The sequence below is a fragment of the Numida meleagris genome, chromosome 1 (genome assembly GCF_002078875.1).
Source record: "Numida meleagris isolate 19003 breed g44 Domestic line chromosome 1, NumMel1.0, whole genome shotgun sequence".
NCBI classification, from domain to species: Eukaryota; Metazoa; Chordata; class Aves; order Galliformes; family Numididae; genus Numida; species Numida meleagris.
In genome coordinates this window covers 30,958,606-30,984,047 of record NC_034409.1, presented here as the reverse complement: position 1 = coordinate 30,984,047, position 25,442 = coordinate 30,958,606, and the positions used below count along the sequence as shown (strand labels likewise).

Sequence of the window (25,442 nt, the reverse complement as noted above, 5' to 3'; positions counted from 1 at the left end):
AGTGAAAGCTTGTGTATCACATCTGCTGAAATAATTCCATTCACGTGTTGCCTCTTCTGGTTCGTAAGTTATCATTTCAAAGGATAGGCTTGAGGTACACAGAGCAGTATTTTGAAGTTTTTTTTACAAAATTCAGATGTTTGACTCTTTCTGATTATTAATGGGATAAAATATAACTTACCAATGCTACTTTGTTTCTGCAAACGAACTTCTTAATATGTAAAAAGCTATGCGAATATCTGCCTAAGTATTGTGCATATGAATTACATTGAAGAGTACAAAATTACAAACCCAGCAGTAATCATCTCGCTTACAGAGTGCAGACATACTTTTGCCTTTCTTTCAAGATTTTGGTTTTCAGAATTCACACGGATTGGTGCACTAGAACCATTAAAAAAGAAAGCACTTTAATAATCTGGAATATCATCGCTGCAGGAGCTCTACATACACATTTTCCCTGTAATTCCTGAACTCCTAGGTTGCAATGAAGCCACAACAGCCAAGCAGATCCGCAGCATAATGTGAAGATGATTGATGGTCTGGCAAGTTCATCCACACTTGTAACATCTTCCTGATCATTTAAAGTTTTGTAACACAGTAAAGGCATATTAAATGGTTTATTCCAATCTGCAGCTTCAGTAGATTCATCGTCTTGTCCACATGTAATTTATCATACAGTGTTGCACCACAATAGGTCCAGCTGCACATTCTTTCTGTGTCAAAATCAAGGAAGAGAATGGTGCCTCTGCTGTGGGCAAAAGACAGCCCTCTGCAAATATTGATTTAGTTTACGAAAAGAATTTTAACACTCATTACTGTTACAGCTGGGAGACCTTAAAGGCTGTGTTCACTCAGAACAGAATGGCCAAGTGAGCTAATGGAAGTACATTGACCAGGGAAAGATAAAATAGCTGACTTTTCCACTTGCTCTGAGTGCAGTAAAGTCAGTTTGTACGCACTGATTTCAAAGGCAGTTCTCCTGTTTACACAGAGACTGATGAACAGGACGGGCTTACAGTCCTGCTGCTTCTTGTGATCCAAGCCCATGATTAACTGAAATATCTTGTTATCCATTTGTCTCAATATGCACTTCTAAGTCAGCGAAGCACACAACAGTGCTCAATAAGTCAATTGCAACAGCTTAACAATATGGTTGTGAGTTGCATTTTCCTTCTCTTTCCTTCATGTTTTAGCTTTTCCTGTTTTTAGTTGGGGTTTGCATCACCAAGTAACTGAAGCTCTGTCAGAGAAAGTGGTGGTGTTCTTACAATAAATAATTCTTGTTCTTAAGGTTTTATTCAAGTTCAGACCCAATAGCTCATACCTAAATAAAGTGGAAAGCACTCTGTATATTTCAGAGTGAATCTGCATCATTTTAAGATGATAATTTTTACCTTCACATGTTAAAAAAATATGTCCTACTAAAGCTGGTTTAAATAATGGATAACTGTAAACCAAGTGTCAGTGGTTGCATTTGCCTAAGGGAAACAGGCAAAGGAGCAGGTGACAGCTGCAAGAAATGATGTTTAGTAAAACAAATTAATCCAAAGTGTTTGATTAGCTATTGGTAATGCCTGGATGGGTAGTAGCTGGTTAAAAATGGTTCCTCCGTATAGAAAAGTCCTCAGTCAGTTTTAGGCCTGAAAGTGCTGTCTACTCCTTCGATAATTTTGTCGGCGATTTTCCCTATGGTTTTTTTCACAACTTTCAGATCGTTCTCGTGCAAGATTTTCTGTGTCAGGTATTTCTCTCGTTTGACCTTGCTCTTGGTCTCTTCTGACACATCCGGGATTACGTAGGAAATAATAAACTTCACAAAGTATATGACATGCTGGGGAAGGTGCAAATGGAAAAAGTGTCAGTTGGGTTGAACAGGATGTTATTATTACTCTAAGAAATATTGAAATGTTGCACTATTTGTTTAGGCTTTGAGCAGGTTTTGTACCAGTATCTACCACAGTGGAACAGTATCCTAAAAAGCAGAGACGAATAGAATAATTGTCTGATAAACAAAACTTTCTGATTTTCCAATCCCTATGTTACTAATGACTTCTCTGCTTGCTCTGGGGGAACCCTGGTGCCCAGCGCTTCCTTTCCCCCCAGACTGTGGAAATATTGGTTACAGATCTTTTTAAATTGTTTCAGGTTTGTCCAAATGCCTCCGAGGCTGCAGACATTCCTCTGCTATGGAACTGAGCTCTTGCAAGCTGCACATTTCTGGTGACTTCAGTAGTCCCTGGATCAGGCACTAAGTACATTTTATTATGAAAGAATATCTGGTATTCCTTTCCTTTGATCTTGGACTGACTCCCATCTTTCCTAACCCCACATTGTTGCTGTATGGGAGAGAGCAATTGCTTTTTAACCAAAGAGTCTCATCTACAGACTCAATTCTTGCAGTGACTATCTTTACACAGGCCACTCAGTGCACATGCGCTGTGTTGCATGTATTCATGAGGCTGGGCACAAACCTCTAAAAACATATAAAAGTATGTTTGGTGCAGTGGTCCCTTCTATTTCTGATACTAGAAATCGCTTTACAGATTTCGAGAAAAGAAACTGCAAACAGTGGGGCAATCCTCAATGGATGCCATCACTTCAGAGACTTTTTCTAACAGTGCTACACTTAATTTACCTCTCCTGAGCCCATGCCAGCACCATTGTGCACTAAAAGCTCTGACAGCTGTGCCTGAACAGAATGTCTTCTGAGGATTTTCTGCAGGGAGGAAAGAGGAGTCTAAATCACTTATGCTGCAAACCCCTACGGGCTTACCTCCATGACAATGATGAAAGCCAGCTTGGCTGCGATGACGTGCCAGTAGTATATGTTATGTTCATACTGATGCTGGTGCCCAGGAGGGTAGCGGAAGTCACGGTACCTGAAGGCAATGCAGAAAGTCAGGAACGGGTGTCAGCAATCTGCAGTACGGCTCTGTGGCCAGAGGATGGAGCAAGCCGTGTCCCGGCTTAGTGCAGCCTGAACAGTCTGCTGAATGCAACTGCAGCAGTGATAAACCTTCTTAAGTCACTTTCAAAGTGGTATGGCTGNTTTTTTTTTTTTTTTTTTTTTTTTTTTTTTTTTTTTTTTTTTGGAGACGGCATTAAGTTATAAGGAAAACAAAATGAAGTAAGTATTACTTGTAGGTGGATAGTTCACTCAGTTCTGCCGTTCAAAGTATGCTGCTTGCACCGCGTTCTAACATTGCTTACTGGGTATTTACAAAGCTGGATTATTTAGATATTAAAACAGTGATATTTATCCATGTCACTGGGAAAAAAATGGTTATTTGACACTTGCCTGCATGTCGTGTGGTTCCTGAACCAGGGGGAAAATGGCTTGCTTGCGTTCTTGAAGTCTGATATATTGAAGACAGAGAGTGTATTGTTTATATACCCCTTCATGGTGTAACTGCTGTGGCTCCCATAAGGAGGGACTGAAAAGGACCAGTAATAAACCAGACGAGGAATCATGTCAGATGTAAAAGCAATTATCATGGCCTGCATTTCAGAAAGAAGGGACAAAAAAGCAGAGTAGCATTTAAGAAATAAGCCTTAATATACGTAGCCTTGCTGTATATTTAGTATCTCAAAATTTACAGTATGAGCTAAAAACAGAAAGTACGTGCTTTTCCAGTCAGTGGCTCCCTCTGTGAGTGAGGCACTCACAGGCACAAACAATCTCCTTCTGGAATGTGCACTCTGTCTAGTTTTTAAATTACACTGGCTCAGCTGGATGCCTCAAAAAAGTTGTGCTATGATACGCTTTTATCCTCCTGAGCAAGCGGGGGAGGTCAGCAACCAAACTCACCTTGCACCACTAGGTGCTAGGATAACCTCCAGCAAACACGCTTGCTAGCAGAGGTACCTGCAAGATGCTTGAAGAAATTCTGCCTGGTGAAACTTATGGAAACCACAGCAGAGTCCTTCAGCAACAGAAAATTAAATTTCACCAGGAAGCCTGAGGTTTGCATAAAAGAATAAAAAAAAAAAGGACAGATATAGCTGATCCAGCTCTGACCCTAGAAACATCCCACTCTTTCCGAGGTGACAGCCAGTCCAAATTTGTCTTGGCAGTTGTTGCCTCATGAGCTTCAGTGTCAGTACATGTGGAAACTGCTCTTGATGCCAAGATCACTTTTTTAGTAGCAGCTGCACAGTGCTGTTTTACATACGACGTGACCACTTGTTTTTATCGCACTCCCAAGAGAGGCCCTGTCCTACTCAGTCTGCTAGTCTCAAACTGGGCAGGAAATTGGATCTGTGGGTTTGTCGTAGGAAGTCTTTTCTAAATGCACGAACTTCCCAAAACATCCTATTCTGGAGGATAGGTTAACTATGTTTAATCCAGTACCCTCCTCCGCTATTGCAAATTCAAAAGGCTTCCCCATGAGGAAGAGTTTCCACTGCGGCTGCATGCCCAGCACGAGGCTGCCCAGCCAAGTCAACACGGCAGGCATCTGCCCAGTGCCCAGAAACTAGGATAATTTGCATGCCATGGCTGGAGGAGAACTCTTCAGTCTTATGGCAGTGGAAAAAAATACCTGATGACATGAATGGCAACAACCTGTGTGGAGAGGGTTCCCAGCTAGGCCCATCCCTGATCTGCTACGCCATGAGACAAAGTTGCAGAAAGAGGACTTAAGCATGAGACTGTGGTCAAAAATCTTTCTTTGGTTCTCCAGAATGTTGCAATTTAGTTCAATTGCGAGAACGTTGATTTGGCTGATGAGAAAGAAAAGAGAGGTATCCTGTGACTAAAGGGGTTTAAAAGTTTCAAGGATCAGTACTTCAAAAAGATTTTTTGTACTGTATTCTGGCTTAAATAAAATGTAGGTGGCATGCACTTTTAAAAACTGTTTTTAAGCAATACATGCCAGTGAGGAATGAAGTGAAAATTATGTGTTGCTTATATTTACATGCAGTGTAGGTGTTTTTGGCTGACAAGAAATATATATTACTGTGTCTTGTAGTTTCAGGAAGAAGACCTCACACCTAAATTACACTGTTTTTAACTGAAGCATAAGCACAGAAAGTTTTAGTTAAATATAATTTCTTACTGTTCATTAGCCCATAACGTTTGCATCCAGTCAGATCATAAAAGAACTAAAAGCAACTGAACAGTAAGGCAAAAAACATCCTTTTCCCTTCATACCAATTTGGTTTGATGCTGCTTCTATGTATCATCCAGCAAGATGCTAGAATGCTGTATTTATACAACTTAATGTTTGCTCTCCATGATTTTTTTGCAAGGCCCCAGGTCTCTCATCACCATAAATCCGAGCCCTGTCTCACCCTCCTCCCTCTCCCTGAATGATCTCCAGATGTGCTCCAGAGGGCTACAAGGACAGAAAAACGAAAGCTAATCCTACGGCATCCTCTCAAAGGAAAAGCTTTTCTTCCTTTTGAATTATGGGCTGCATTTTAGAGTACTGTACTGGGGAACTACAAACAAATAGTACATTCTCTGCTTCCCAAGCTATACCATGCACAGTTTTCCATTTATACCATAACTAATTCAAATCAGTCTTTAAATCAACAACAGATGCTTTGATATCATGCCATAGCAAGTCCAGTGCCTGAGTGGCAAGTCTCAAAATGGACATATTTTGGCAAAAGTTGCTTATAAGATACTTGTAGGTGTTACAAAGCCAGTGTGGGAAGGAGAAGATGATACACTACCCAAGTCAAATCAGCAGTAGGAGTCACATAGAAAAGAAACAGTTTTCTAATAAAAAATAGTGATGGCAAAGGGATGGCAAAGGCAAGATTAATGGCCTACACTGGCTCCAGATCCTGGATGTCAAACAAGAAAAAAACATACTTAAAAATAATGGAAGAAAAGTGTTTTCAGTATTTGCTGATCTCTAGCACATGGCTTTATAGACCACGCTTCACTAGGAAGAAATAGGGATCTCTGAGCTTACAACACCTGCAATGGGGACTTCTAAGCATGGCCTCTACTGCTGTGCCTCTTGTATGCTAACAGCCTGCCTGATGTCAGTGGCCAAGGCACTACGCTCATACTAAGATTAACTGCATCCGACACATGAGACCTCCAAACAGGGTTATGAAAAGAAACATGCCTGCTATTAGCAGTCACATAAGCATTGGGATTGAATGCTTGGCAAGGAGGACAGGGAGCAAAACCGAGCTGTAAATGTACTTGCGCCCACTGAGGACTCCAGGTTTTCAGAGATGTCACTTGAGGGATGTAGCATACGAGGAATTTGGAATGGAAACATTGTAAAGATTGCAGTAGCCTCAGATGGGCTGTGAATGGGTACTGACAGACACCTAAAACTATTGCTGGGTCATTTTTCTGCAGAAGCTAAAGCAGGGCCATGTACACACTCCTAACAGAAGCCTCTGCATCTGAGTCACCATAAGGTCACCAACTTTAACTCTGCACTGAATATCGTAAGGACTTCGATTAAGGTACTTGTAACAATATTTATAATAATCTTAAGATATGGATTCAATCTTTTATTTCATTGCTGTATTACAAGCCCTAGGTGGATTTATGTGGAAGGACAGTCAGGTTACCCAGTAACATAACATATATATATATTATTTTTAATATATGTAAAAAAGTATATAACATATATTTAATATATTATGTATAATACACATAATTAATACATATTATCTATCATTAAATCTATTTCTTCCTTCTAGGACACCAGAAACTTTTTCTGTCTTATATGTTACAGGTTTTGTAGCAGCATAGTTTAAAAGGGGACATTAATGCAGCAGTAATTTTGCCTCTGTGTTATGATAGCTATGCTACATCTGGGTGTTTGCACAATCTCCCTAATTTGCTGGAAAAGCTGTCAATAACAATTTTTTTACACAAACACTAAAACCAAAAGAACCCAGCAGTATCTCAAGTGTCACTCAATATTTCTAATAATCTGAACACGTTACCAAAGTTGCATCATTTTTATTTTACATTTTAACATCACATTTGCTGGTAGGCCTTGGATGTTTCACACACCTATAGAAGAGCTGCATTTATGTTTGATGTGCATCAGTAAGTCTGTGTGAAACCGCTGAAGCATTATGTTCCAGTTTGTTGTCTATCATACATCCTAGAGTCAGCTAGACTCTTTTGTAAATTTCCCATTCTCAACTTCCTTTTTTTTTTTTTTTACTTCTGATACTTCTTTGTACTTATTTCTCTGTTTTTATGTCCTCCTAAGTCTACTCTCTATATCCTATCTATGTTTACCATGCCTGTTAAATTTCTATAGTTTGAGATAAAATTCTAGAAAGGAATTATAGCCAAATACCTGAAAATACGTCTGATATCTGAAGGTGACATACAAAATATTCCTTATCATTGAAATCCATCCTACACTCCTATTTCTGTATGGTCACAACTTCCAGCTTCACTAGCAATGAAAACAAACTACTGAGAAGGTGACAGCCCAACAGGCTGTTAGGTCGTGGAAGCTCATCTTTCAGATTCCTTGAAAATATCCACTTCTTTCCACAGCAAAACAGAGACATTAAAAAGTGGGGAAAAAAGAGAGAGCGGTATGCACTTGTCTGGGTGTGGAGAGGGAAGGTACACATCTGTCTCATAATTTCTGAAAAGTAGAACCTCTGGGGTTGAGACCCCACACAGGTGCTTGAGCACCTACTGGCTAGAAAATGTGCCTGAGACACAGGAAAGTAACTTAATGTCCTGGTTTAAATGTGAATTGCTCTTTTCATTGAAATAAGTCCCCTGTAGTATCTATGGTACAGTGCTCATTTCCATCTCTCTCCTCTCACCCAAATTCCACCATCCTCAAAACCAGCAGAGGCTCCTATGGAAGCATAGGCTGAGGTGAACTTCAGACTTTACAGGTTTCTCCAGAAACTCCCAGTGAGTGCAACAAGGTACTGTTACTGCAAAGAGGAGGTCCTGGAGGAAGTTGCCATATGAGTGTGTCAGAATAAATCCCTAATCTTGGTGGGAAGAGTAGTAAATGTGGACATTGTTGAAAAAGGCTGCTAACTATGGACAGCTACTGCTACTGCACAGGAAAGCTGTGGTCACTGCTCCGCTGAGACAGGGCAACAGAGGAAATGTAGAAACATAATACATATGAGTTACTGTTTAAGAATAAATCAAACAACTCAGAATGGTAATGTCCAATGGATTGTTTGGAATATTTTTCTTCCCACTATGCAGCCTGTACAAGATCTTGTTGACGTAGCAATACGGGAAATTAGAAATATCTAAATTTCATTAAGAGCATCTTCATGAGGAAAGAATGAAGTTTTCTAAATATGTTAAATAAATTCATTTCAAAATTAATTTTAACTGCAAGTGAAAAATGGATTCATTTGCATATTCTCAGAAATTCATTTCTATCTCAAGAGGTAAGTACTGTAATGTTGAGCATGTATTGTATCCTAAATACATAAATAAGTTGAATTGCTGCTTCAAGAGCAAAACTTCTCAAAGGTGAACTCGGGTATGAAGGCATGACCATAAGAACTGAAACAATTGGAAATAACAATCAGTTAAGACTTAGCTGAACTCTAACCTGTTTTTTTTCAAAGTTAATACATTCAGTTGTATACTCTCAAAAATGTCTCTTTATTAAGTGCAATTGTCTCAGAAAAGATGTGTCTTTATATATAATGATTTTTTATGAAGGCTCTAGTAACTATCTTTCTAACTACAATTTCTTTTATTTAGACTTAATATTTTAGACTGCAGCAATATTTCTAAACCTTCTGACGAGTAACTTAAAGCCTGCTTCACAGGGGCTAACGTCGTAAGGGACTGAAACTCGTAATTCATTTGGGATCATTTGTGTGCTTCACGTAGCCACTCTGGCATGACAAACATTGATACACACGGCATTCCACATTTGGATGCAACACCTGCAGTGAAGGCATTTAACCTTTTGTAGTGGCTGGCACAGTACTTACATTGGTCACCACGGCCAGAATGGCTATGCCTTGCATGATGGGCTGCCACGCACCGATGTCTTGTGCCTTCTGTGGCACCATGCGCCTGAACTGGGTTGTCAGCTTCCATGCATCCAGCCTGATTTCCACCATGTTGTTGATAAGAGCCAGAAGAGGAGCCAGTGGGAATGATGCCACAAACAGGGTGACAAAGCCAAACTGTATAACTGCCAAAGGGAGAGGTCACATGCCTTGATGCTTTCTTTTACTGGGGATACACATATACTTTGTATACTCAAATTGTGAGAAAGAGAGGCAAGAGAGAGTACCAGAGTTCCTAGAGAATATGTGCATGAGAATATATAAGCATAACAGTACTGGAAACACCCTCTAGGTGGAGGGGATGGGACAGGACAATGTTAAAACTCACAACACACCACAAGGAACTGTTATGATATTTAAACATTCATTTATTTCTCATTTCTTCACCATGTAGACTTGGAAATCTAATGATTATCTGTCTCAGTGCTATGTTGCAAAGCCTGAACTCACAATGATGTTATGGGTGTCTGGGTGCTGTGACAAGTATGCTGCAATTCTACTGCAGAACAGATGGTGGCAAACAAGCCAGAGTTCTGTCAGTGACCAGGAAACCAGCAACATGTAAGTGACTGCAGACCCAGCAGTCCAATGCAGGAATCTGCTGCTACAATGTTAGAAGGTGACAGTGTTCTGCCTTCTGGATGTGTTTCTTGGAGGATGGGGTAAAGAAAGAGCAGCACACCTGCAACCACTCACTCTGTTTCTTAGCTAGAAATTGAAGTGAGGTGTAAGCTGCTTAATAAAAGCTCACAAAGCTATAACAGCTCATCAAAACTTGTACTGGATTTCTAAAAACTTCATACATCACCTGTTTCTAAACATATTAAGAATTGCTTATATGAAAATTTTCCTTAGAGCATAATTGTATCCAGCACAGACAAGAAATTGGAACTAAATGACTACTTACCCATTTCAAGATACTCATAAAACAATCCAAGTTTTCCAATGGGCTGCAGGTGATAGTCCTGTTCCCAGCGTGGAACAATCTTTTCTGATCTAGCATCTGCACAGTACCTTCCAATTAGATTCTTAACCCAACTGTCAGACAGAGAGAAAAAGACCACTAAAATTGGTAAAATAGCCTACAAAGTTCAGTAAATGCAAACGAATGAACAAAAAACCATACCCAAAACAAACAAAAAAAATCTCCCGCTGTTTTAGTTTTAGTGGGTTTTAGTTATTCCCAAATTACTGAAAGCTTCCTTCAAACATGAGTATAATTTTCTCTTATCCAGAATGCAGTTATTTAGAACCACAAGCAGGACTGTAAAAAGGAAACCATTCATAATTGCAGTGCTTTATCCTTACCTTGTACACGTTAATGACATTTCAAGGTAACAAAAAAATTAAGATAAAAGTAGGCCTTTGGACAGACAGATTAATCCCTTCTGATCACAGAATCACAGAATGGTTGAGGTTGGCAGGGACCTCAGAGCAGGTTGCCCAAAACCATGTTCAGGCACCTTTTGAAGATCTCCAAGGAGGAAATCTACAATCTCTCTGGACAGCCTATGCCAAATGTTCTATCATCTGCACAGCACAGAAGTGCTTCCTGGCACTCAGAGGGAACCTCTTTTCCTGGCACTGTGCATCACTGACAAGAGTCTGGCTCCATCCTCTTTGCACTCCTTCAGGTATTTATGGACATTGGTAAAATCTCCCCTGTTCTTTACTGAATAGTCCTAGGTCTTTTAGTCTCTCCTCACAGGAGAGATGCTCCAGTCTCTTAACAATCTTGGTAGCCCTTTGCCAGACTCTTTCCAGTAGTTTCCTATCTTTTTTCCACTGGGGAGCTCAGCGCTGCACACTTTCTGAGGGTGCACCCCCCTTTTATCCAGATCATTAATGACGATCTTAAATAGGACTGGATCTAGTACTGATCCTTGAGGTACACCACTAGTTACTGGCCTCTAACTAGGCTTTGTGCTCCAGCTGTCCACTACTCTCTGGACATAGCCAATCCACCTTAATGACTCAGCTCATCAGCAGTTTGTTTATGGGTGTCTTACGGGGAACAGTGTCAAAGACCTTACTGAAGCCAAGGCAGACAGTAGAGCTCTCCCCTCATGTACCAAGCCAGTCATTCCATCTGACTACTCCTGATGACCTTCTTGTGCCCGGATTAGCTGCTACAAGGATTGAGGTGCAGCTGTAATTTTTGTCTAAAAGAGTTGCATGCAAATTTAAGAAAACTGATGAATTGGTTGTAGCCATTTTTAGTGGTCAAAGGGCTACATTCAAAAAAGGAGGGTGGAGGAATGTCTATCAACGGAGAAAAAAAGTAAAACACTGCTCTTTGTACTTGCAGAAATGAAGAATGAGAGGTCAATTAACAATCACATCCAGAAATGATACTCAGCATTTCAGGACCTAAATGTTACTCGTCATCTGTGAAAGCGAATTCAAAATTCTGGTTAGGTGAATATGTTACCTAAATACAGACGGTAGGAATCAGTTGTTTGTGGCTGTAACTGGCACCTGCAGGCATGCTCACTCTAGGGACACTTTTATCAGCTAAAAGATGCTGAAACGAATGGTAAGTCTACGGTTCCATCCTGCAACTGGCAGTATTTGGGTCTGGAGAAACTATAACTCAGCAAAGCACCCTACCCTCAGCCCTACACAATATTTGTGACATGCTTTGAAATCCCTTTGCTGCACAAGTTGTGGGCTTGGAAGAACCACAGCCAAATGGAATATGATGCTGTGGACTGGTGTTTATAGCATTCAGGAGGGCATGAGCAAACTGGGAGTTTCCTATTCCAAGCAGAGTAAGCAGTTACTGATCAGTTTAAAATAAAGAACAAGTCCTGGGAGCTGGAACAGAGTCCTGGATAGTAACTTTGTCTAAATTTCATGGAGAGTATTCACTGTTAGTACTTTGTTTATTGTTTACATTAAAACATGACCCTCCAGAGATCTGCCATGCTAAAAAAGGCATTTTTAGGGACTATGAAGGTCACATATAACTATAAAACTAAATGAGTTAGTAAATTATGTATAATTTTTAAACATAGAACAACAAACCACTGAATTCAACATTAAGCAACAGTATTTTCAGAGCTTCTGTTGCCTCAGTTTAAAGCTTCCAACCTGATGCACATTAAGTCTAATCTGCAGAGGAGGAAAGCACTTCTGATTAGAACTAATATCGGTCAAAATGACAGCTATAGGAGCTCAGAACTACTGAAGCAAAAATAACCAAACTGTCTAAAAAGGTCTCAAAAAACTAGACTTGTTCTTTTAGAATGCAGTATGCTCCAATCAAATTTAGTGACCAAACACCTGAAAAGTAGCATCTTTCAAATACAGAAGGGCAAGTTACTTAATAGTTTGAACTTACGGAAGAAGCACTTCTTGAATGTTATTCCAAATTGCTTTACCTCCTACTATGATGGCAAGCTGAGTTGTGAGTTCAAGGAGACATCCACCTGGATCACACTACAGGTTGAGAGAGACATGAAAAATTTTTGAAGAAACTTTTCAAGCACGAGTGAAGCATTTAAAATAATGAATTCCTGATTTATTATGATAACACTTCTTTAAGCAATAGAAGAAGACTATTTAGGCAAGCCTTTACACTAATTTATACAAAAGTCAACTCCAGGCCAAATATGGTCACATTCAATAGGTTTACAGGATGCTACTGAAAGCACAAAATACCAGGTGAAGTCTTGCAGCTTTGTACTGTACTGCCATCAGGTGAGGATCACCCAGCAGAACAGGAAGGCATCTACTGATGTTCATGGAATCACTGAATATCCTGAGTTGGAAGGAACCCAGAAGGATCCTTGAGTCCAACTCTTGGCTCCACACAGGACCACCCAAAATTCAAACCCTATGTGTGAGAGCACTGCCCAAACACTCCTTGAACTCCAGCAGCTCAGTGCCATTCCCATCGCCGTGGGCAGCCTGTTCCAGGGCCTGATCACTCTCTGGTGAAGAACCTTTTCCTAACCCTGACCTGCCCCTCCTCTGACACAGCTCCATGCTGTACCCTCGGGTCCTGTCACTGCCACAGAGAGCAGAGCTCAGCGCTGCCCCTCTGCTCCCTGTGAGGAGCTGCAGCCACTGTGAGGCCTTCCCTCAGCTCCTCTGCTCTGGGCTGAGCAAACCAAAGGACCTCAGCTGCTCCTTGTACCCCTTGCCTTCTAGAACCTTCACCATCTTCATAGTCCTCCTTTGGATGCTCTATAACAGTTTTATATCCTTATATTGTGGTGACCCAAACTGCATACAGTGCTTGAGGTGACGATGCACCAGCACAGAGCAGAGCGGGATGTTCCTGCATCTACTCCCCTTGCTGTGTTTTGGACCACGGGAAAATGAGCTTCTCTGGGTACATAAAAAGCTTTTCTAAGCTCAACTAGTCTTGTGTCATATTCATTTATGCAATGGATTAGCAAGCAGGCAAGTAGCGTGGGAGGAAGTCGCTTTCCGAACTCCAAATATATACCACCATGTTGTACAATCCTAAATGCAGCAGAATACCTGGACTAATGGCTCTTGTATTTTAAAAGCAAGCACTATGATATATTCTTACCTCTTCATTGCGATACTTTCCTAGCCAATAAACAGGATTTCCAGGATAACCTACAAATTTACCCTTAAAGAAGGCTATGTAGAAGCATGAAGAATAGTAGTTGACAAACTGGAACAAGAACATCTTTGTGGTCAAACTGTTTTCATATTCAGTCTGTGTCCTTGGCAGCTCTGCAATTATAGAAAAAAAAATAAAGAAAAGGCCAACCTGCAAGTACCTAAAGGTGCTTTGGAGCCTCAGCTGAAAAAGTATGTAGATGACTTGTATTCCTTAATGTGACTGACAGTGTTATAAATTAGATTGTACATAATCCCTATGTATACTGTAGCCACTATGCTAATTCTAAATCTGTATGAGTAATAAAAAGGAAAGTATTTGTTTTCTGATGATAAAGAAAAAGAACAAGCAAAAAATCTAATAACTTGAGGAAAAAAAAATCTCCCAAATCTAGCACACTCAGGAAAGATGCAAATGTAACACTTTGAACCGATGAAACAGTATTAAATGAAACTATATTAAAACACAACACTACTTCACACATCTAAAATAAATAGCTACTTTAGAGCTGATGGCCTGGATATAAAGAATAATAACATTTGTGACTGTTTATCTATTTAATAACAAGAGAATGGCATCTAGCTTTGGAACAGTGACCCTATTTCATTTATTTACAAGAAAATAGCTATTCTCCCCATAAACAAAAGCTAATGTAATTGAATGTGTTATGCATTACTGATCTGTTTTCATAAAGCTTGGTTATTATAGTAATTTTCTTTGCTTTGCCTGTTTTACAAGCACAAAATTGTAAACAGTTCATCTTTCATGCTGGCTATACAAGGAGTTTCCAGGCAAAGATCTGAATATCACATTCCTTTGATACTTAGAAAATCTGTATTTGAAAAATTCTAGATGGTATCAGATGATTTGGTGGGAAAACTCTGAAAAACATGGTACAGATATTCATTTACTGGAGTTCTCATTATAAATACAAATGCTATTTTTGCTTGTTATTTTAGCCAAAATTTCAATCTGAGGCATAGCAAAGACATACCAAAGTCAGTAATGAGGATCGCTACTTTTTCATAAACGATGTTCAGAACCATAATGACTATAAAGCTGATGACTGAAGCAGTTATTGAGGTGGCTGTCTGTGGTGTCAGGTACTTGTGGATTGCTTGCGTGCCATTAATGTGCCGCGGCAATGTGGCAGAAAACACCAGGAAAACGGAGAGTCTGTAGACAATGATTCCAATAACTGAAGCAATAATCAAAAGAATCTGCCAGGAGAATGTAGGAAATACATTAATGTTGAACCGCTGGCTTTGGGAAAAAAGTTTGAAATTCATTTTACAACAGGCAAAAGGAAACTGATTGTGTGGCTTTTATTCCATCCCACGAGTATAAGGGGATGCTCAAATGGGATAGAAGGCAATAAATCTAGAATCCATTAAAGAAGCATTTTTCATGTAGCATAGTGAATCTGCAGGAACAAAAAGAGATGATCTATTTTATGACTAATAACAAGCCTTGTTGCCATGTGAGCTAAGATAACGAGATGCGTAATCAAATCTCACGCCTGAAGGCATGTGATGGTTCCAGGAGGACGCTGGGCAACTAGCGGGATGGCAAATGTGCTAGCAGGTCCGTGCCGACCCTGGAGGGGGCTGTCGCTTCTCCTTCACATGATGGTATTACAGACACATTTTAAGCCATGTTATGTGATCTGCAGGAGCTGTAATCATGCTCCGGGCACCTCACATTAGTTTCCATCTCTTCTCTTTCTGCTTTCTTGCTAATTCTCTAGCTATTACTCAGGCTCAGATCCTCGGAGCTGTGAATTTTTTATTTACTATCTCTTCAAAATGCCATAAATTCACCTCCCTCCACACTCCCAGCACAGAATTTTAGAGTACGGTAACACAGTGACAAAACTAGATCAAATCTCTTCCTTTCAACCTGAATCCTGCCTATTTAAATCCAGCAGCAAGCCAGTCTTATTTTCTCTGTATTTCAGCTGTTAAGAGGCACTTCTGGACTGCCAGCCACCATTCTGTCTCAGCGCTGTCTTGTCTCCTATTATCTAGGATGAGTTCTTGAGTTCTTTCCCAGCTGCTGCTTGTGCTACATGTGAGGAGAATGTACGGCATGCTGAAACACTGAGCTTTTCCAGGCAACCTCCCTGGGCATGCTTACCATGTTATATAGTTCCATGGGTGGCTGGATTTCTTTCAAGTTTAAGTTTTAATTAAAGCACCAGCTCTGGAAGATTAAAGAGCACCCAGCTTTGCTCTTCTAAGTGAAACAAAAAACCTGAAAGAAGTCCAGAGCTGTGAGACAAGGTATTGAATCAAACAGCTGGAATGAGTAGGGCAGACACTGGCAGGGAGGACAACACATAAAAAAACCCACAACCCTCTTTTCCCTGCTCTCTCCACAAAAGCAAAGACATTTATCTTTAAATAATGAGGGTAAAAACAGTGGATGACTTTCTCAAAGCCACAGCTGTGGGATATTTCAATGCATATTTTCTACCGACTGAATGCTAATGAGTTATCTGGTGACTACAGTGACCTTGTCCATGTGGATCCGTACTTCGTGGGCTTGGTTTACGCATCCAATGGAAATCTAACTGAACCTATTCTTTTGATATCTTTTGATCAGGTACGGATAATCTTTCTTTAGACATTTAGTGGAGAAGTAAATTGATGAGGTGAAAGAATAAAAGGAGAACTTTACCCAGAAGAAGACTGCACTTGTACATAAAGCTATACGCACGCACTTCCCACAGGCAGTGTATGGCACATGTTCTTCTTGCTGTAAAAGATTCAGAAACAGATCAAAGATGTACCCAATCTTTTCTTCATATATTTTTGTGTGCTCCAGTTAGCTCTTTGTGACAGGACACGGAATGTCTAGCTTTTTTATCCTGGAAACTCACATTTATTCATGATTTCAGAAGACTTACCTGATTACTGTTGCCTCTTTTTACTGCCTATTCTAAGACAAAAATGACTTCCACAGAGGCTGTATGTCTTCAGCTCTTATTGACTTCAGCTATGAGAGGGTGCATAGCCTTTCTGAATGGACCCATCCTTTTTAGCTGACCATAGTATCCAAGACCACTGGCTTTCAAACTTCTTGGCTAAAATTAGCAGGCACTAAAATTTTGGTTCTTGATCTTTGTATTTCTGAATTTATCCCTTAGGGACAACGGGATGACTCTCACAGGGAAAATGCTTATCTCAATATAGTATTGTGAAAAATCACTGAGACTCTACAGGATCTCTCAAGAGCAAAATCATTATGTTAATAATGATTTGTTGCTCTTTACAGTGTTTGAAAGGAACTTGGTAGTTAAGACATTATCTATTAAAAATGGCATAGGTTTATAAGGTGTTAAAGAGAATCAGGTATTTTTTTTTAGTACAAGATATAAAAAGAAGAGCCATATTGGATAGTTTCAACTATGGCCATTAATTTGGAACCATTTCAAGTGTCCTCCAATAAGCACTAGTATAACGTGGATGCAGTGTGAATGTAATGCAAATAATCTGATAAATGCCAGAGTAATATATTGACAGAGAATAATAAAAACTGAAGAAGAGCTAGAGTGAGCTACAGAAGCTGAGGCTACTCAAAACATATAAGAAGTAGAAATCTAAACTAAGTTCCTCATAAATACAAATCCTATTTCATTAAAATGAGGATTATCCTTATCCCTGTGAGTTTGCTGTTATTAATCGTAATTGTATCAACATTCACTTGGCAACAATACCTATTTATACATTTCAAACAGGTTAAAAAAATATCTTGGCATTATACATAATGCAACATCCTTCCCTCTGTTTCACCCTGTTTTTCCCTGACATATTTTTAGGCAAAGATAGCAAATGCTCTGTGATCTTGGCCTCTGGCAGCAGCACAGGATCATTTATTGGGGGATTTAATAAGGTAGACTTAGTCTCTCTCCTAAGCCAGGTACAATGTCTATTTCTGTTCATTAATGACACAGAAGCTTCAGTAGCTCCTCCAACAGGCAACTAAGAGATGCCTATGGTTAGTACAATTTCCCTCCTACACATCTGGAATTGATAAGCTCACAATCCTCAGGCTAGCTTATCAGCCCTCCTTGAAGCACTGCCAATTTATTCTCCTCCACTCCAGATTCATCATTTTCATAGTGCTCTCATAACATGTCTATTGCAGGAGCTCTGACCAGTTACCAAAATAGTCCTTACCTGTGTGATTTCATTCACTACTACGTGAGTGCACTGAGCTTCATATTCTGGGCGAATTTGTTCTTCTTGCTCTAAGTACTCCACTGTGTCCCATTCGTACTCCAGCTCAGCCTGCCTTCTCTTCCAGAATTCCAAAAACAATGTAACTGTCCAGAAGACAAACAGAAGGAGCAACAGTTGGACACTGAACTGCTGGGCTATATACCACATGGCTCAGATTTCCATACAACTTTCCACAGGCATGGAACAAAACCCTTACTAGCTAGTATGATGGTGTCAAGTGCCTATGAGGAAGAAAATAACTGATCTACTTCTTTATGGAATTACTGCTTTGGATGTTTAGGTAATTTAATAAGAGAAACCTGGGCTAAGTGGTGTCATAAGCACATCCTAAAAAATACATATACATTTATCTGCTTTCTGCCCAAGGCGGGAATATAATCACTTTGGATTTCATACTACTGACTGCATTTGAAAAAGTTTACCATGGGATACATAAGACATCAAGTTGATCAGATAGATGAAGACAAAATGTTGGAGAGTACAGGATTTCTCACAAAGAAAACCTCAGTAAGCAAAAAAAACTGCCACAGGGAAAAGCTTGTCTTCATTCAGTCTGCAGTTTTTGCGTGGACAAATGATCAGTTTGCAGACTACATCAGCTGATGATGCTAGCTCAGGCAAAACTGCTTAACCAAAGCTGCCTTTCCTCCTCTGCTGGCACAAATCTGAAGTGGCTGCAGCTCCTCTTGCATGGCAAGGAGCTTTGGGACCCTCTAGGGTGGGTCAGCAGTTTCCCTGGACTGTGCTCTAGGGCTGGGAGCACTAAGGGAATCAAGCACACAGATGCCTATGTGGTGTTTGAAAGACACCAATCTAACCAAGCTCATGATCTCGACCTGAGATGTGATGCAGGTCTGGCAGCACAGGCAGTGACAGACTCAGCTAGGAAGGCTGGAGGAGCTCAGGACATGAGTGTCCATGCTGGGGATGTTGTACTGATGGTGGCCGTATGTCCGCAGATTGAATGAGTGGTGCGGCTCTGCAGCGCTGCCTCCAGGAGGAGCGAGCGTGCACCTTCACTGCACTTCTCTCATAGCTTCCATTGTCTGGGAGTAATTAAACCCCCAAAGTTTTTTTTATTAGTTTGGCACCTCATTCTCAATGATGAAGCACTGATGGCATGCAGTTGTAAGTCCAAACTTTAAAGGTTGTTTCCAAAATCAGGTGTGGTCAATAAACCTCACACTGAAGCATTTATAAATTAATAAACTCCATGGGCTGGGCTGTGAGATGACCTTGGCATCTGCATAGAGGCAAAAGCCCTGGAAATCCTCCTCCCTGATTGCCCAAGGGCCTCTTTCAGGGAGATTTCTCCGCTACCTCATGCTCACAAACACCAAGGCCAATCCAAGCAGTGGGCCAGGGGATCACATCTGCCTCTGCCTGCAGAGCAAGGAGATCAGTCTTCCACGAGCCTCTAACTGCTTGCTGCAGCCCCAACCCAAATGAGGGAAACTGCAGGCTCTCCTGACTAGCTCCAGCTGCAAATCCAGCTGCTGCTGGAGAGGCCAGGAGTGCAGGGCCCACATCTGTGCTGGGCTCTATGCAAATAGCAAAAGGAGGGCTCATAGCATAGGGCAGCTTTCACAGCCCCAGGGCAAAGAAAAATTACTAGTAAGTAATCCAGCAGTCAAGTTGCTCTTTCTGAACTGGGAAGGAGCTGCTGCAATATTTTACTTTTCTTTTTTTTTTTTATTTTGTACCAGCATTTTGGAGAACATGTCTGCTGAACTGATCTTGCACAGAGAGGGTCTCCAGTGATGGCAGCAAGTGAAGCGGAAGCTGCTCCTTGTTCAGGAGCTTTGCCAACCTGCCCATGCCATCAGGGGAGAACTGGCAAAAGCCCTCATCCAGAGCACTAATGTACAGGGGGTTAATTCCTGAGGCCAACTTCCCTCATGTTTTAAGGTGCTTTGAGATCCTCGAAGGGAATAGTAAAAAATAAAAATAAAAAAATATATTAAAAAGTATATTGATTATAATGATACGATGAAGTACGTAAAAATCTAACAGTCTTTTAATTATTTGGGACAAGGAGGTCTACCAAAATATCAGAGCAAGACGGAAATTACAGCTGAAATTGTACCAGGACCCTGGGTCATTTGGATTTAGTACAATTTTGATCAAATTACTGTAATACAATTCACTTCTTTTTGTAGTGGACTTATGATGAGAAGACTAATAGACCTTGCAGCCATCATTACAACCATGCAGCTTACCTTTGTAATTATTACTCTTGGAACCATTCTTCAAAACAGGAAGCACAATTTTTAATTAAAAAGCAAATTACAAATAAATTAACTATTCAAATGATGGAAGATGACATTAGTATCAAGCTTTTAATCCTTTTATTTTTATTTTTTATTTTCCTGCTGGTATTTTGAATTTACCAAGTGTTTTGAAAGAAATATTATTTTTGAAATGACACCCTTCATTTTAAAATCCTTTGAAGAAGTAGTTATTCTAAAGCACTTTAGATCTTATTAGGAAAATAAGAATACAATGTGTTTTATAAAGAAAAAAAATTATGTATTCTCATCAGCCTACATACAAACTGTAAGTGTCAAATGAGTTATTTTCTCAGCAGTACCCTTTATACCTAAAGCATAAATTATTTTGACAATTTCTGGATAAAGCAGTGCAGTAAAAGGCAGTTGAGAAAGCTGCTAATATGGACAAATAGAACTGTTTCTGTGAAAGTAAACCTTGCCTAATCCATTGAAGCCAAGTGGTTTTACCCACAGGAAATATCCTGGTTTCAGACATATTTTCTCTGATAAAAGATATTTCTACTGCCTCTATCTACTACATTTTTAAAGAAACTCTTTCTTAAATGAGGATAGGAGGAAAAAATGACTGGGAAATACAATAAATGGCTATTTTTTCAATTGCTTTGCACAGTCACATGGTTGTTAATAGGCAGCTGTGAGGATTTTTGGGGAAAAACAGTTCCTCTGCTGGATGAACACAAGGCAGCTCTAATCACTTCTCTCAGACTTTTATCCAAGTCAAAACAAACACAGGTACAGAGGACCAACATTGAAGCTCTACAACTTTTCGTTCTCTTACACAAGAAGCTCTTTTTACCTACCTGCCCATCTATCCTTTACAGTGCTGTAAGGCGAAAAATGGATGAACAGACATCTGTCAACCACAGTATCTGCCAGGCTGGATGGGGCTTTGGACAACCTGATCTAGTGGAAGATGTCCTTGCCCATGGTGAGGGGATTGAATAATCTAATGATGATCCAAGATGATCCTTCAGGTCCCTTCCAAACCAAACCGTTCTACGATTCTACATTGCTAAAAAGATTTATCATGAATGTATCTATCTGTTACTGAACTACCTACTGGTGAACTTCTGAGTGCTACAAAATGAAGCGATTGTAAATTTATTGGCCAAAATTACATGACAAACCACAACCATCGAAATTGACTTACCCCATATTCCCATAAATACTGCAAACACCAGTGTTCCAAAGCTATCAAATATACAGAGTTTCTGGAAAAAATTGAACAGAAAAAAACCTTAAAATACAATCAAACAGTATTTTCTTCTATGCTGACACAGAACTGAAGCTACACACTGAACAGTTCAATTTTTAGCTTTTGTGTAGTTTAATAAACAATCTTTATTGTTAGAGTTTTCTCAACTTCTGTCAATGTACAACACCCTCCAGTAAACTAAAGAAATTAATTACGAAGCTTGGCATTAAAAGTATAAATCAAACATGCAGCAAGAGGATAATCAAATGGTGTGCTGACAAACTTCCTTCCATCTGTTGTGCAGGAAGAGGAAATGCAGTGCTTCTGGCCTGGGAACTGGATATACAACTATGTATTTTTAATACAGTCACAAAAAAGGTGATGGACATTTCTGCTTCTCATGAGTCAGATGACAGCAAATTAAGGTAGTTAATAACATGCATTCTGATGAGATACCTCTGTGGTGAGTATTTGCCTTTTCTTTCCATAATATCCCTTTCCCTGTCCTCCCTCTTTTGCCTTTCATCTTAAGTGCACTGAAGCAAGAATATTCATTAAAGTGGGGCAAAACACTTTTAATGAATATCTGGAAAACTGCAACTTTGAAGTGACTGAATCTACGGAAAGGAATGACAAAAGTGTAACACTAGCCTAGTGGCACAAGTTAATGGAGAAAGAAAGACAAATTCCTCTGGACATGAATTGAGTGCAAGAGTGTGGCCATGCTGTGCCATGGTTAACAGAACACAAACAAATCACAGCACCTGGCATGGCTAATATTGGCCTCCCCGTGCACCCATCGCTTCTTGATAACTCATGTCAAATTCAAGGCACAGGTTCAGACAATTTCTCTGGGGAGACAGGTGGGAGTATTTAGAAATGTCAAAACATGCTCTAAACTTCTCCTAAGCAAAACTGACTCAGAGATACTCAATCAAGTCTTCCGTAATTGAATGTTTGTTTTGTTTTGTCTACCAAAAAGGAAAGGAATACCCCAAAATGAAACCACAATGTTCCATTTTCTATCAAAAAATCTTTTAGTTGTTGGGGGCTATATGAAATTAAAAAGTCTTATTTTTTTCATTTTAGATCAAAATGGAACACTTTTTAATTGTTAACTTTTCATAGTTCAGTCGCTGTATCAAAAAGTACAACTATTTGCACAGCTCTAGTAATTATGCAGGACATTAGTGGAGAACAACATTGTTTTATACATAGTACTAGGTAAAGTGCAACTAAAGGTCAATAGCATGTCTAGAAGTTGTAAATGTAGTTACCTTGGACGATTCACAAGTGATGGTGAGGTTCCAGTAGGTACATACTTTATCACACTGAGGGCACATTATGATATTACCTCCTATGTTGGGGTCACATACTTCTTGGCTAAAAACAAAACTCATCAGTCATTCAGCAACACTAAATTCTTTAGTCCTTTTGTGCATGAGGACAGTGTAATCATGTCAGGGATATGAGAAATAATTCACCAGTGGTCTGCTCTTGAGAACCTTCCCCCCTCCCTCAAAACATCCCCACTGCCATTTTTAGCCCTCATCTCTAAACTGGATGGCTTGGAGAGAAAATACTTTTTCCATCCTTTATGTGTAGCAGCATTTCTCAAAACTAGTCACACTAAAAATATAATTTCTTCAAAGAGCTCACATCTTTCAGTAGGAAACACACACTTGTACACTCAGGAGGGCTATCATGGCAAGGTCAAGCGGAGAAGGAGGAGGAATGCTGCCTGCCAGAGCAAGGAGCAGCTGCAGAATCAAAATGGCTACCTAGTCTCTGTGTTCTTCTAAAGAGGCTCAGATTGGAGATCAGTCTCCTAAGAGGTGGCAAGAGTCTGGCTTCTTTAGTCTGGTATGGTAGAGGCTTATTATAATTTAACTAAATGATAATACGGCTAAATGAGTACACTCCATTGGAGTGGAGCTCTGGAAGAGCCTTTCAGCATGATTTATAAGGACAAACTCCCTCCCTGTCAGGGGCTGTACAGTGTGATATCCTGTAGGTGATTTGGCACCCAGGTGTTCTTTCCTTGGTCCTTGTGCCTTGATTCAATTTCACCATGTTCTGATGAGAGAGTATGTGTCATCGCTATGCTTCTCTTCCCAGTGTATCATGAGCAGCTGAAACTCCATGTGCTGTTGCTCTTCCTATTTTCTTCTCTTAAAACAGAAGAAAGCAACTTCAGAGGTTTTATCAGGGTCTTTGGATACATCCTTTAAGGATTACCACACTGTAAATGATGTTACAGAAATTTGTACTGACTTCTGATTATCATTCTTCTTATTTCTACACTATGTGTGGTGGCTTAGTGCAATGTATGAAGAAAATGCTGTGGTAACAGACTCACATGTCTAGTGCTCTAATGGAACAGGGACATCTATTACTCATCTATCTCATATTTTATACCGTTTCTTTCAAATCCATAACTCGTGCCTTTTCATTTTGCCTCCTACAATGCTTTGTCTTGCAAATGGTGTACAGTAGAGGACTGATAAAAAATGCACGTAATATTAAAATAGGCCTGATCAGGTACCTCCATGTGCAGTTATCCTTCATCAAGAATCCATACAGAAAGCAGCCAACTCCTACAACTGCAGCCACGATCAGCATATTAGTATAAAAGCCCAGCCACGCAAAATAGATTCCAATTTTCTCTCCATAATATTTCCTGTGGAGGGGAACATTTTTTTAATGAAATGCAAGTTAATTCAAATTTCTGTTTCAAATACGACAGTTTTCATTGTCAGATTCCTCTAGTTCAAACATGGGGTTTGTAGAAATATTATGGTTAGGTTTTTCTATTTATTTCTATCACCACTTTTATGCTTGTATAAGAGGATTGAAAGAGAAAGAAAAGGAAAAAAGACAGATTATACCTAGCAAAGAAAAATTTTAAATGGATGGCTTTTCATGAACCGATTTATCATGAAACCAAGCCCAGAGTGTGCCCCCATGCATGCGCTGATAGAGGTATATGTACCTGCCTGTGTCTTGACACCTCAAAACCCAGACATGTTACAGAAATTCCTAGCTACCTCAGCATTAGTCCAGCCATAGTCACACCACAGAATCACTGAATAAATGTATTCAGTTGGAAAGAACCCATAAGGATCCTTGAGTTCAAATCCTAGCATCCCACAGGACTCAAAATCCAAACCCTAAGTCTGAGGGTGTTGTCCAAGAGCTTCTTGAACTCTGGCAGCTTTGAGCCATGACCACTGCCCCGGGGAGCCTGTTCTAGTGCCTGATCAACCGTCTGATGAAGAATCTTCTCCACCCAGCCCGATCCTCCCCTGACACAGCTCCATTCTGGTCCTTCACATCCACCAACCTGATGAAATCCAGGGGTTGGAGTTTCAGGATGTTTTTAGGGTGAGCCCATTCTCTGTAGAGAAGATAACGTTCACTTGGGCAGTCAGGGTCAGTTGACAGGTGCCTAAAACTAGACTGCAAAACAGAAAGAATGGGAAGAAGATAATTAATGTAACCATTAATGTAACCAGCATGGGTCAATTCTCATGTCCACAGATCCTGTGGCATGAACCCAGACACTGGAAAAAAAAAGGACTGGAGTCTTTTTGCCACTGCAGTCCAGGAAGATGACTGGGAGGTGACTCTGAGATTGCATCAGGATTCATGCAGGAAGGCTGCCAGAAAGACTGAATACTAAAGCGAGCACTTTACACATGTGAGCTGAAAGTAACAGAACGTCCCCATGAACTTAAATTCTCAGCCCATCTCAGTGCTGTGGCACTTAGTAACAGAAAACAGAAAAGGACCATTCTAATTCGAGAACAAGATTGCTTTAATACGGGTTTTAAGTAGCTTTAACATGGTAACATGCTTTGTTGTAAAGCAATATTGTTCAGGAATGAAGACTGGAAAGTCCAAGGGATAAACCCAGGGAGTCAAGACTCTGTTTTGTATTTATATTTAAAAGATAGCTGACTTGGAGGTAATACTTGTGTTTTTGACCAAGTTATTTGAAAACCTATTTCAGTGAAGCCTGTTTTATTTGATGGAATTTTCCATTCTGTATCTGTGATACAAGAAAAATCACTTTTCTAGAAATCAATAGGCTACTTTTGATT

The 25,442-nt window shown here is 40.0% G+C and overlaps 1 protein-coding gene across 3 annotated transcripts in view; it reads right to left on the bottom strand.

Annotated features, from left to right (window-relative positions):
• Positions 782 to 25,442, bottom strand: part of ANO6 (anoctamin 6) — a 69,162-nt gene continuing 44,501 nt past the window's right edge. For all 3 annotated transcript variants that reach the window (XM_021384997.1, XM_021384996.1, XM_021384998.1), the window contains 14 exons: positions 24,683 to 24,798; positions 23,885 to 24,019; positions 22,617 to 22,722; positions 21,295 to 21,355; positions 17,791 to 17,936; positions 16,289 to 16,366; positions 14,604 to 14,829; positions 13,553 to 13,722; positions 12,353 to 12,450; positions 9,917 to 10,047; positions 8,929 to 9,134; positions 3,299 to 3,498; positions 2,774 to 2,879; positions 782 to 1,831 (listed from right to left, as the gene is read on the bottom strand). In XM_021384997.1, coding sequence (XP_021240672.1) covers positions 1,625 to 1,831; positions 2,774 to 2,879; positions 3,299 to 3,498; positions 8,929 to 9,134; positions 9,917 to 10,047; positions 12,353 to 12,450; positions 13,553 to 13,722; positions 14,604 to 14,829; positions 16,289 to 16,366; positions 17,791 to 17,936; positions 21,295 to 21,355; positions 22,617 to 22,722; positions 23,885 to 24,019; positions 24,683 to 24,798 — 1,986 coding nt within the window. In that variant the 3' untranslated portion in view covers positions 782 to 1,624. The remainder of the gene's footprint in view (positions 1,832 to 2,773; positions 2,880 to 3,298; positions 3,499 to 8,928; positions 9,135 to 9,916; positions 10,048 to 12,352; positions 12,451 to 13,552; positions 13,723 to 14,603; positions 14,830 to 16,288; positions 16,367 to 17,790; positions 17,937 to 21,294; positions 21,356 to 22,616; positions 22,723 to 23,884; positions 24,020 to 24,682; positions 24,799 to 25,442) is intronic.